The sequence below is a fragment of the Nannospalax galili genome, unplaced genomic scaffold (assembly GCF_000622305.1).
Source record: "Nannospalax galili isolate Female #2095 unplaced genomic scaffold, S.galili_v1.0 scaffold880, whole genome shotgun sequence".
Taxonomy (NCBI): Eukaryota; Metazoa; Chordata; class Mammalia; order Rodentia; family Spalacidae; genus Nannospalax; species Nannospalax galili.
Genome location: NW_008345873.1, coordinates 1,032,629 through 1,044,805, shown reverse-complemented (window position 1 = coordinate 1,044,805; position 12,177 = coordinate 1,032,629). Strand labels below are relative to the sequence as shown.

Here is a 12,177-nt window from a genome sequence, read left to right as displayed (position 1 = left end):
ATAGGCAGACTAAAGAATTTATTAAACCGTAAAACATGCTCAAACCATTATACAACAGGAGTCAAATTCAAACCCTGGAGTTGACTTCTGACTGTATTCAGCTTGGGTTTTTCATAGAATGGGAAAAAAATTTCCTACACAAATGCCTGTGTGCAGTCAAAATGCTCACACATTCACTGTGGCTACTTTTTCTTTGGTGAATCAGAGGGACCTCCCAATTCCTCCATTACCCATTCTATTAATATATTTGTCCCAAATACTTACAGAAAAAAAAGAATAGGTAAAACCCACAACCCTCAATTTGTTTAAATCATCTTCTCAAATCAAGTTTACAATGGAAAAGAAGAAGACATTAAACTATTTGCCATCGGAATAAAAGTTGAACTCAACTTTATTTCCCTAAAGTATATGCAAGGAGGACAAGGATAACTTGTGCTTCTAATGGGCTAGCAAAATGTTCCCCATGTGACTGAAATAAAAATTTTAATACTTTATCTGTCTGGGCTCCTGAATATAAGCAGCACCAACAATTTAATTACAATTCACAAAATAACTATTCTCTATATTGTCATGAAGCACCTAAAACTCTCCTATAACAAAAGACACTAAGATGTTAGTAATACAATTTGCCTCCTAATTTTTTTGTGTGAACATACAAAGTGCCTACACAGTTTTAGTAAACAGGTCATAAGACTGGTGGTTTCCACCTTGGCAAAAACTTTGTGCGTTAAAACCAAAAATGTCTTTGAAAATAGGTAAATCTACTTAATAAACCGAAGAAACAAATGCCCTTTCAAAGCTACTCCTATAAATCACGACTTCATTAGAATAGACTGCTTGATAGGACAAAGATAAACTTGGAGGCACAGAACACTATTAAAATAAGAAAAAGTGGAAAGATTGAAGAACGTGGCCGATATTTGTGAATAATGAAAAGCCTGAGTCATATGGATTAATTACTTTTATCTCCTTTTTCTCTCATATCTTTAGTTAATGGTAACTTTTTCTTTCTTATTTCTTCACACAGCTTGGCCATGTAAATCCACCACAGAGAAGTGACACAATGACATAGATAAACACCTGGAAAGAAAAAGATTTTATTTGACTCAATCATAAGCTTCAGTGTAATACATAAAGGTACACAAAACCCATTAAACAAACACTCCTGGTACCAGGACAGTAGTATTCTTTACTAATATAACCAATAATGAGACTGGCTCAAAAAGTAAATTAATTATTGTTCTTTAATTTTTTATTATTTTTCAATTTTTAAAAGATCTGTGCCAGGGCTGGAGAAATGGCTCAGCGGTGAAGAGTACTGGCTGCCCTTGCAGAAAACCGGGTTCAACTCTCCACACCCACATGGTGGCTAACAACTGCATGTAACTGTAGTTCCAGGGGATCCAACACACTCTTCTGACCTCCTTCAGCACCGCACAACAGGGGTAAACTTACACATATCTAGGCAATATATACATATACATATTTAAAATAAATGTGTGTGTGTGTGTGTGTGTGTGTGTGTGTGCGTGGTATGTGCACTTGTGTGTACAGGTATGCAAGCCTGTGAGCATGCATGTGGATGCCAGAGAATGAATGCAGTCTTCCTCTATCACTCTCCACCTTATTTTTTGAGACAGGGTCTCTCACTGAACCTAAAGCTCACCTTTTCAGATAGGCTGGTTGGCCAGCAAGTTCCCAGGATCCACCTGTCTCTACCCCATAATGGAGTTACAGGCATGTGTGTCCATGCCCACCTTTTTACAGGGGTGCTGGGGATTCAAACTCAGGTCCTCGTGCTTGCTATGCAAGCACTCTTATGCACTCAGCCACCTTCTCAGCCTCAGTTTTATTTATCTCATTACGTACTAGAATTCTCAACAGGAAAAAGGGGGTTTAAGTGGAGGTAATATATAACAGTGACTTCACAGGAACCTACTTCCTGATCACATGTTTTTCATAAAGGATGAATGTAGCTCATATCAGAGTGAAAATCATTAATAAAGAATCCTAGCATCTAATTTCTTGAATGAAAAATAAGATTACACACTAAAAAGACAAAAACTTACAATTGATATGATGATGATGATGATAGTGAGCTTGATATTCTTCATACACATGGCTCGAGCAAGATTTCTGCTGGTAGTTTTGAAAGTGACAGACTAGAAAACAATCGTCAACTATTTAATTCTTGGCACTGATAATATAAATGACTTGTAGTGACAACCTGAAAATTTTTACTTTCAACAATTCATTTATTGCGATTGTTCTAGGGCTGGAACCCAGTGCCTTGGGCAGGGTAGACAAGTGCTCTAGCAGTGAAGTTCAGCCCCAGTCCTACTTTCACTAATTCTGTTAAATCGAAATGTCCTTTTACCCTTCCTTTTCTTTTCAAGTGGAGACTGGTCATTCATAATCAGTAGTTCATCAGAGCAGGAGTCTTCAAGGCCTATCATAAGCACTATCAGTTCACTGGAAAGGCTTCACTTTTTTTCTTTTCTACTGTAGCAATACACATGATATTGAGTAAAACAAGTGATTCTTTCCACTAGTGGAGAAGCATTTTCCCCTTTAAGTTTCTAGTAAGAAAGGGTCCTTCTAAGTCAATTGGCTGCAAACACATTAACCTATTCTATCCAGTATAAGCATAGACCTTTGAACTATAGAAATATGTTTGATTTTCTTAGGAAGATAAGTACTTACATATTACAGGTCAAACACCCATAAGACTACATTCCTTCAGTTATCCATTTTCCTTTGTGCCATCACCTTCTCAGTATCTACTAAACCATTCTCACCAGGTTGCAAGCAGTTTAAAACAGGCAAATAACAAAGTGCATAAGCACCCGATAATTCTACTCCTAGGTATAAAGCCAACAGAAATGTATATGCAACTTTGCCAAGAGCCACATAAAATTTGACTACTTCTATATCGAAAAATGAAAACTAATCAAATATTCAAAATAACATAATAAAATAGCCATTAAAACAATCCACCAATATATTTATGCAATTAATCTACATATCATGGACAAATCTCAAAATTATGATAGAAAAAAATAGAGTAAATGCTGTAGTTCTTTTTTTTTTTTTTTTTTGGAGACAGGGTCTTATGTATTCTAGGCTAGCTATGTAATTAAGGATTACCTTGAACTCCTGATCTTCCTGCCTCTACTTCTGAAGAGCCGGGATTACAGGTATGCATCATCTCGTCTGGTCATGTGGTATTAGAGACTGAACCCAGGGCTTTGTCCACACTAAGCAATCAATCTACCAACTAAGCTACAGCCCTAGCCCTATAGCTTCTTAATCTATGGGGGAGAAATCAAAACAGAGGTCACCTTTGGAGGGGAACAGTGACTAGGAGAGTAGAAATGCACCTCCAGGGTTCTAGTCATACTATATTTTTTTGAGGCAGTCTCACTATGTAGCCGTGGCTGATCTGGAACTCAGTAAGGAGACTAGGCTGGCCGCCTCGAACTCAGAGATCTGCCTGCCTCTGAATCCTGAATGCTATGATTAAAGGTGTGCACCACCATGCCCAACCATACTCTAGTTCTTAATCTGGTTGTTGGCTCCATGAATATGTTTCTATATATTGTCAAATTACAAGCTGTTACTTAAGTTAATACACTCTTCTAGATGGCTATTACATTTCATTAACTACTTAAAGAAAATATGCTCCCTACACCCTACATGCATTTCCATTCCCTTTTCTATACAAAGTCTCTATAGTACAGCAGGTAACAAAAATTATCAGCCTGGGTTTAACTTAATGCAGAATGCACAGGATACCATGCACTAACCCAGTTGCTATGAGTATATACTACATGCCCAAAGTGACTACATCGAGCCCTAAATATGTACATCGAATGTAATATATACATTTAGTGGGGCATAGAAGAAAAATCTACATAATAAACAAAGGTTAAGGGATCAGAGAAAATGGCCCTTAATTGAACAAAGTGAACACAGAAAATAAGAGAATAACAGTGTTTAAAAAATATATATATATAATAATCATCTTGTATCAGTCAGGCTTTTGCAACAGTGTGTTCACATACTCCTAGAGGTGCAAAGACTTATTTCAGCTCATGGTTTCAGAAGATTCAGTCCAATCACTTGGCCCTATATGCTTGGCCAGAACATTACTGTGACAGGAGTGTGTGGCAGAGGGTACTCACCTCAGGGTAGACAGGAAGCAGAGAAAGGGAGACAGAAAAGGTCCTAGGACAAGACAACTCCAGTGACCTATTTCCTCCTACTAGGTCCCACCTCACAAAGTTTCTGGAAACTCCCAAAATAGCACCACCAACTGAATTCTCAAGGGTAAATTTAACAAAATCTACACAAGTCCTTTATTCCACAACTACAAAACACTGCAAAACCATTAGCAAAAGCAGGAACTCACAGGTATTACAGGCACAAAAGAGTACACATGATTGCATTTCTAGAAATTTTAAAAGGCAAAAGACCATACTGAAATATATCAGAAACAAAGTTCTCTCTATGCTGGGTTAGTAAGTGGGAGGGACATGGCTTCTGGGGTACTGGAAATGTTTTATGTTTTGATCTGAGTGGTGGTTACATGGATATAGATATATGTCAAAATAAACTGATGAACAGCTAGTGAAAATGTGGTGCATATACACAATGAAATAATATTAAGCTATGAGTAACTATGAAATTATGAAGCTTACAGATAAATGGATGGAGCTGAAAAATAATCATTCGGAGTGAGGTAACCACAGACCCAGAAAGACAAACGTTGCATGTTCTAATTATGTGGATGCTAGATTCGAATCATTCATATGTGTGTGTGTCTATTTAAATCAGAGTGCCCATTGAACACAGGACATTGGTAAGGGGCCAAGAGGGTGTTACAAGGGAAGGGGGACAGAATATAAGTAGTATGAAGGGGACTAGGGAATAATGGAACAGGAAAAGTTAAATGTGGTAAGGGATGGGGGCAGGGTTAGGGTGGAATACGGGGAGGGATAACTAACAGTAAAGACCTCTGAAAATGCCATATGGAAACCTACTACTATAGAAGCTTCCTAATATATACAGATACACATATATAAAAACTATTTAAATGGAATTACTATATAATGGGGACAATAGGTTTCAAATAAAAAGTCCAGTGCTAAGTACATGTTACCTCTTTTTGAGTTGTTGGTCAGTGGAGTCCACAGATACCCCTAAACATTATACGCTATTGCCACTGTTCCTGGTTAGCCTGCAGAAACTTGATAGTAAGACCTTACTGTTGAAGACAACACATATTTGAATCATAGGACACGGAGAAATCAAGCTGGTACTGACATGGAGGCTTCACCTCTACTGGCTACCTTACCCTGCTGTGAATACTGCTGCAAGGTACAAAAACAACTAGCCTGTCATACCTGGTAGGGTTAACTGGGGGGTGGGGGGGCGGTGGGGGGAGTGGCTGGCGAGGTCATTAAGCCCTAGTGGAGAACTTAATACTATTATTCTCCTAAATTAGGGGCATAATGAATGGCTCCCTACGTTCTTTATACCCATAGATTAGTGCACCTCCCAATCCTTAAACTGTGAGCCAAAATAAAATCTTCCTTCCTTAGATTGCTTTTGTCAGGTATTTTGTCACAGCAACAAGAAAAGTTACTAATACCATGATAATCACTGTTTTCAAGGTGTAAATTTTTCTCTGGAACTCATTTCTGCACTTCCTCTGATCACTACAAATTAATCTTTCTTCAAAACATTTATGCCCTTAACCACATAGAAAATGGAAAGTCATATGTGATAGTAGAACAAGTAGCTCACAGGGACACACTTGTCTCATTTAAGGTTTGCTGATTCTTTTTCACTCTATGCTTTTAGTATGATACAAGGAAAGATGAAGTTATCACTGTTAACATTATATACTTTCAGGATTTGCAGTGAGTTACAACTAGTTGATACTTTTGTTTTTCTTTTCTTTTCTTTCTTTCTTTTTTTTTGTTGGTCTTTTTGAGACAGGGTGTCCTTGTAGCCCCAGCTGGCCTGGAACTCACTATGTAGACTAGGCTGGCCTTGAATGAGATCTGCATGCCTCTGCCTCCTGAGTGCTGGGATTAAAGGCATGTGCCACCACACTCAGCGTTAAATTCACATTTTATAGAGATTTTCAAGTAGAATGTACCATGCAACTGAGATGAGGAATTATTTACCAATCTAAAAACTTTACCTTTGATTCCAAAGTTTTAGGACACTGTTTCTATATACTTGAGTATATTTTCTAAACAAAGCTTCATCAATGGCTACTAAGAGAGTGTAGCAGTTTTTCTATGCCTCATTGTTACACTTCTTATCACAATATAAGGACATAATGGAGATGAGGGAAAAAAAAAAGAAACAAACCTCCTCAGTATTAAATTTAAGCCATTTTTGTATTATCTTAGCCATTACTGCAGTTATTCTACTTTGCATCCTGAAACAAAATCATAATCCATACTTACTGAATCCACAAGGTTTTCTGTTTTATCTATCAGTAATTCCAATCTTTCTCCTCGTTGAGCAACCAGATCTGGAAATATTAAACAAATTAGAAATATTATAAATATACAATTTGGGGACCAGTGAAATGGTTCAGCAAGTTAGGGTGTTTGCCACCAAGCCTGACAATCTGAGTTTAATCCCCAGAACTCATGTAAAAGGTAGAAGGAGAGAACAAACTCCACAAAATTGTCCTCTGACCGCCATACACATGCTGTGCCATGTACAATCCCTATATGAATTTTTAAAAATTGACAATACAACAAGAAATTAAATCACTGATTTTACAACTTTCCACAAAAAAAATCAAGACCTAGATAGTTTCAAAGGTGAATTCTACCAAAAACATTTAAGAAGAATACATACCAGTTTTTCAAAAAGTCCAAAAACAGAAGAGAAAGGAACATTTTTCAATTTATTGTTTGGGGCCAGAATTACCCTAGTATCAAAATCAAACAAAGACATCACAAGAAAGGCTGGGGTTCAGTTGGCAGAGTGCTGGCCTAGCATGCACAAAAACCTGGGTTTGAGCCTCAGCACTACATAAACTAGGTGTTTGAGTACACATCTGTAATTCCAATACTTTGGAGGTAGAGGCAGGATATGATGGTTAGTTTCAATTGACAACTTAACACAACCTAGAATCACCTGGGAAAGACAGTCTAAATGAGGCACTATCTAGACAGTCTGGCCCGTGGGCATGTCTGTGGAGCACTGTTTTGATTGCCTTAACTGCTGTGGAAAGACCCGAAAGCAGACAGTGCCATTCTCTGGTTTGGTGACTGGACTGTAAGAGTAGAGAGAAAGCTAGCTGAGCACTAAGTATGCATGCATTTTTCTCTCTGACCTTGACTATGGATGTGATGTAACTAGCTACTTCAAGTTCCTGCCATTTTGACTACCCCACCACCACCCCTCTGCCGCCCCTCCCGCCCCACACTTCAATGGCCTACAACCTGGAATTAGGAGCTAAATAAACCTTTCCTTCCAGAAGTTGCTTTTTTGTCAGGACATTTTATCACAGCAACAGAAGTAAAACTAGAACACAGGAGGATAAGAAGTTCAAGACCATCTTCAGCTACATAGCAAGTTTGAGGACAGCCTGGGATATATGAGACTGCCAAAAAAAAAAAAAAAACTACATCACAAAAGAAGAAAAACAGGTTAACCATGCAATCAAGATCTACAAATTTTCTATGGAGGTTTACTAGCATCTATCAACATTATCAGCTATTTGGGAATCTCCAGACAAAATTGACAAAATTATTCAACATTCCTCAACTATCCTAAGGTTTCTGAAAACCAGACTTGCTACGCAAACTAACAAATTTAAAGAATACTTAGAAGCAATATGAAGAAACAATTCACACAAGAGACAGTAACAGTCAAGTAACCTCCCTATCTTAACTGACAATGGCTTCCAATGGTGAGAATAAGGAAGTGTTGTTTCAGCTTCTCTAGAACAATCTGACTCCAATCTAATAATCCACTGTCATTTGTGTTCGCATGAATGAAACTACGCCATTGAAACATACCTATGTTTCTGACCATGATTCCTTTCAGTTCATCCACTTGTGCTTGAGTCTCCATCACTCTGTCTAGGCCCTTATTCTCAGAGTGATGCTTCTACAAGAAAATAAGTTTTATTTTATGGTACTCAACATTATTCACAATAAGAAAACAAAGAGGAATAACAACGTATATTGAAAAATGATACAAAATTATGTTTCTATTAAATAAAAGACACATGCCACTGGAAAAAAAACATTAGATTTAAGGAAAATATTGGCAATATAAAAACTGTTATGTACTTTAATATAAAGCACTTCATTTTAAGTAAAATTAAGTGAAAGGTTTTACAATATATGTGAAATATATGAGTCTCTTATGGCAAAAGTGAGGAAGTAGATATGTGATCTGTGCTTATACAAAGGAAGGAAGGAGAAAATAAAAGATGACTACAGTAGGGGTGGGGACCAGCAGGACAGGACCCTAAATTTCCTCACTTCTTGAGAACAATGAATTAGAGACACGCCTATTTCTTTAATATGCTCTTCTAGGATCGCAGCATATACCTTATTTTCCACTGGCTTATTCCAAGATCTGGAATCTAAAATACTGATGATAGTATATATTTTTAAATTATTCAAAGATAAGAATAAAGTGCTTAATACACAATGCCACAGATAAATCATTATGCAAAGTACTTCAGATGAGATACTATTTAATCCACTAAAAAAAATTGTATGATGAAGATGCTTTCATTATCTCTATTATAGAGAGGAAACTGGTAGCTCAAAGGGTCTCACACACAGATCTGGAGCTAATGACAAACTAGTTATTTTGAACGTTTTATTGCCAGGTGATATTATTTACTCAATGAGAATATTTAAAAGGCAGCATAGGAAAAGTGAAAACTAATTACAAATGCACATTTTTTCATATTTGCAATCAAATCATAGAGGTTATGTCTTTGTGTGCTCAAATACTCTTCAAAGGTGCTCACTATCATTACACATCATGAAAACATAAAATAAAATTACAATGAGATACTACTGCACACCTAACAGAATGACTAAAATGAAAGAGACACCATAATGTTGACAAGGATGCAGAAACACTGGAACTGCTGGTGAGAATGTAAAATGGTCCAATAACTTTGGAAAACAGTGTGATAAAATTTTAAATTACATATCACTTACCATATGACCCAGTAATTCCATTCCTAGGTATTTACCAAAGACAAAAACATATGTCCACACAAAGACTTGTATGTGAAGATTCACAGTAGCTTTACTCATGATGGTTGAAAACTGACAACTACCCAAATATCTAGCCAACAGGTAAATGGTAAAACAATTGTGGTGTATGTATACAATACTGTTCAGTTAAAAACGAAATACACTGCTTATTTATAAAACATGGATTAGTATTGGAAGCCTTAAACTGAGCAAAACAAGACACATCAGAGTGCCTACTCCATGATTTCCATTTATAGGAAATTCTAGAAAAGACAAATAATCTATAGTGATAAAAATACATCAGTAATTTTATGGAGCAGACTATTGAGGAGGGAACTGACTGGGAAGGGAGATGAGGGAGACTTTAGGCAATGGAAATGTTTTCTGTCTTGACTATGGTGGTATTTCAAAGAATTACACACACACACACACACACACACACACACACACACACACCATCATTCATGTAAAACATTGCTCAGTTGACAACAAGGGATTTATGCCAATGAACAGATTTTCAAATGAACAATCTGAGGTGTTTCAAAATTAAACTTACCTAGTAGATGAGGAAGTTTATAGGTTAAAAAGCCATTTGGCATGCTTAGCGGATTTATGTATTCAATACATAGTCAAACTAGCTGATCTTAACATTCTTCCAAATCCTGATAGGCTGACAATTATTAATAGATAATATTATCATTTATTAGCTTTCTACACTAAAATGACCCCTTTACATCTTTTAAAAGGGAAGTTTTACTATGCTGACTTATAGTAACACAATCAGAAAAGTCTTCTACAGGTCAGAGCCCCTATATTCAAGATGCTTTAAGGTAATGAAGAAAATATGAATCAAAACATTGTATCCTGAGAAAGATCTTACCAGTTGTGCAGCCAAGACACTTGAGAACTCGCTATTCATGGCATATGGAAGTGCAGTCTGTGCTCTTGAACCGTAAGTAGTCTGAAACCTCTTCTTTACCTCATTCAGAAAACTGAAGGCTCGGGAGCGCTCAAAATCCTGTAAAGTGACCAATATCGAACTCATATTTATAAAGTAAATAAAGATGATGTGGCAGATTGACAAATAACTACAATAAAGTAGTCACTGAGCAATGACTTCATGAGGAAGAACTAGAATTGATTCCATTTTTGTAGATAAGGAAACAAAGACACCAAAAAAGTAACTAACTTGCCATAAGCCAAACAGCTAATATATGAAAGAGCTGAGAGTCAATTCCAAACATATCTGGTTACTGCTAACTAAACACAATGATACCTAGGTTATCTATTCTAGAGTTTAGGATTTTTATTTTAATTCTTCAGGCTATTTCATACGATCTAGTAGAATATGCAATAATACATAAAAACAGTACAGTTTGGGGGCTGGAAAGATGACTCAGTGGTTAAGATTCTTGTTGTTTTGGTTCCCAACACCCAAGTTGGGGGGCTCACAGCTACCTGTAACTCCAGCTCCAGGGGATCCAATGCCCTCATCTGGCCTCCACAGGCACCCACATATACATGGCATACATACACATAGACACACATACATAAATACAAATAAAAAATAAAATTTTAAAGAGTATAGTTTTCACATACAAAAATAATGTTACTGACACAAACTTTAAATTGAAATTTTCTAATAGTGACAATACATTTGAAAATATCAAGTGACATACCCTGTTCTACTCCCAGTCAAAAAGTTGTGTATGTGTGTGCAAAGTTTAAGAAATTTGATGCTCAACTCCGACCATTTGAGGTTCTATGATATTTCTCATCTATTCCAAGCATTTTTGCATCAGTTCTTTCAAATATAGCTAGACTTTATTGTAAAACCAGGGCTAAAAATCATTATGATGAGCAATGTAGTTGCTATAGCTGACAGTCATCTTAGTTTAAACCAAGGATTCTTAAACCGGGGTCAATGGCCAAAATTCAAGGGGAGCTTGTATTTGGATAGAAATAAAAATTGCATTTTTATTTTCACCATTCCTTAAATTTTTATTGTGAATGAAGTAACAAAACAAAGGAGTATTAAACAGTACCTATGGCTTTGTTATCTACAGAAATTCGTATGCTATCATAGTTACAGGTATTTTGAAGTAGTCTATATGCACCATCATTTCAAAATTATTATGTTATTAGGCTGATCATTAGGTATACCAATAAATTAATAAAGATGTACATTCATTAGTGTATCATTTAAAAGTATATTGTTATGTGGCATTTAAAAATATGTTGTTATACATAATCAGTTTTGTTTAGAATTATGTGTGCTCTTGTTCATATTTTTAACAACATTCTTAGTGTGACCACAGGTGATAAAGGGGTCTGCGACAAAGCTTAAGAACACTGATCTATAGAAATCATGACAATTCCAAGAATCTTGTCAGAGAACAGTTTAGAAACGAGTAAGTACATGACAGTATGACATGAAAGGAAGTTCACTTTAAAAGTAAGAAAAGGAAAGGGCATACTTTCCTCATTCATACAATAAGAAATAAAACAGTCTTATCCATACATAAATAGCCATATACCTACATATAATCATAAGGGGAACTTGTCTGGGAACACGATGACAATGAATAAAGGAGAGAAAATTCTTTGATGACATTATTAAGGTATTGAACAGTCTAGACTTAAAGCCAATAAATAGGAAAAAAAAACCCCAACCAATATGAAGAAGATTTACATAACTGATCATAATGTACTGTGATTTTGTTTTTCATAAGTAGATATATATTAAAATTTTATTAACTATTACATGGAGGAATGAAACAATTCAATATTCAAATGCAATAATTTGAGAAGCTTTAATACCAAACAACCATATTCATAAACACTAATCTCAATATACAATAGGATAAATGTAGAAGTTCCAAGAGATAAAGCAAAAACTATACCAAAACTCAGCTTT

At 36.0% G+C, this 12,177-nt stretch overlaps 1 protein-coding gene across 1 annotated transcript in view; it reads right to left on the bottom strand.

The window, feature by feature from the left end:
• Positions 1-201: 201 nt before the first annotated feature.
• Vamp7 (vesicle associated membrane protein 7) overlaps positions 202-12,177 on the bottom strand; it is a 23,064-nt gene continuing 11,088 nt past the window's right edge. The window contains exons 4-8 of the mRNA XM_008842056.3: positions 10,141-10,278; positions 8,055-8,145; positions 6,483-6,550; positions 2,070-2,162; positions 202-1,080 (exon numbers count right to left, since the gene is read on the bottom strand). Coding sequence (XP_008840278.1) covers positions 1,012-1,080; positions 2,070-2,162; positions 6,483-6,550; positions 8,055-8,145; positions 10,141-10,278 — 459 coding nt within the window. The 3' untranslated portion in view covers positions 202-1,011. The remainder of the gene's footprint in view (positions 1,081-2,069; positions 2,163-6,482; positions 6,551-8,054; positions 8,146-10,140; positions 10,279-12,177) is intronic.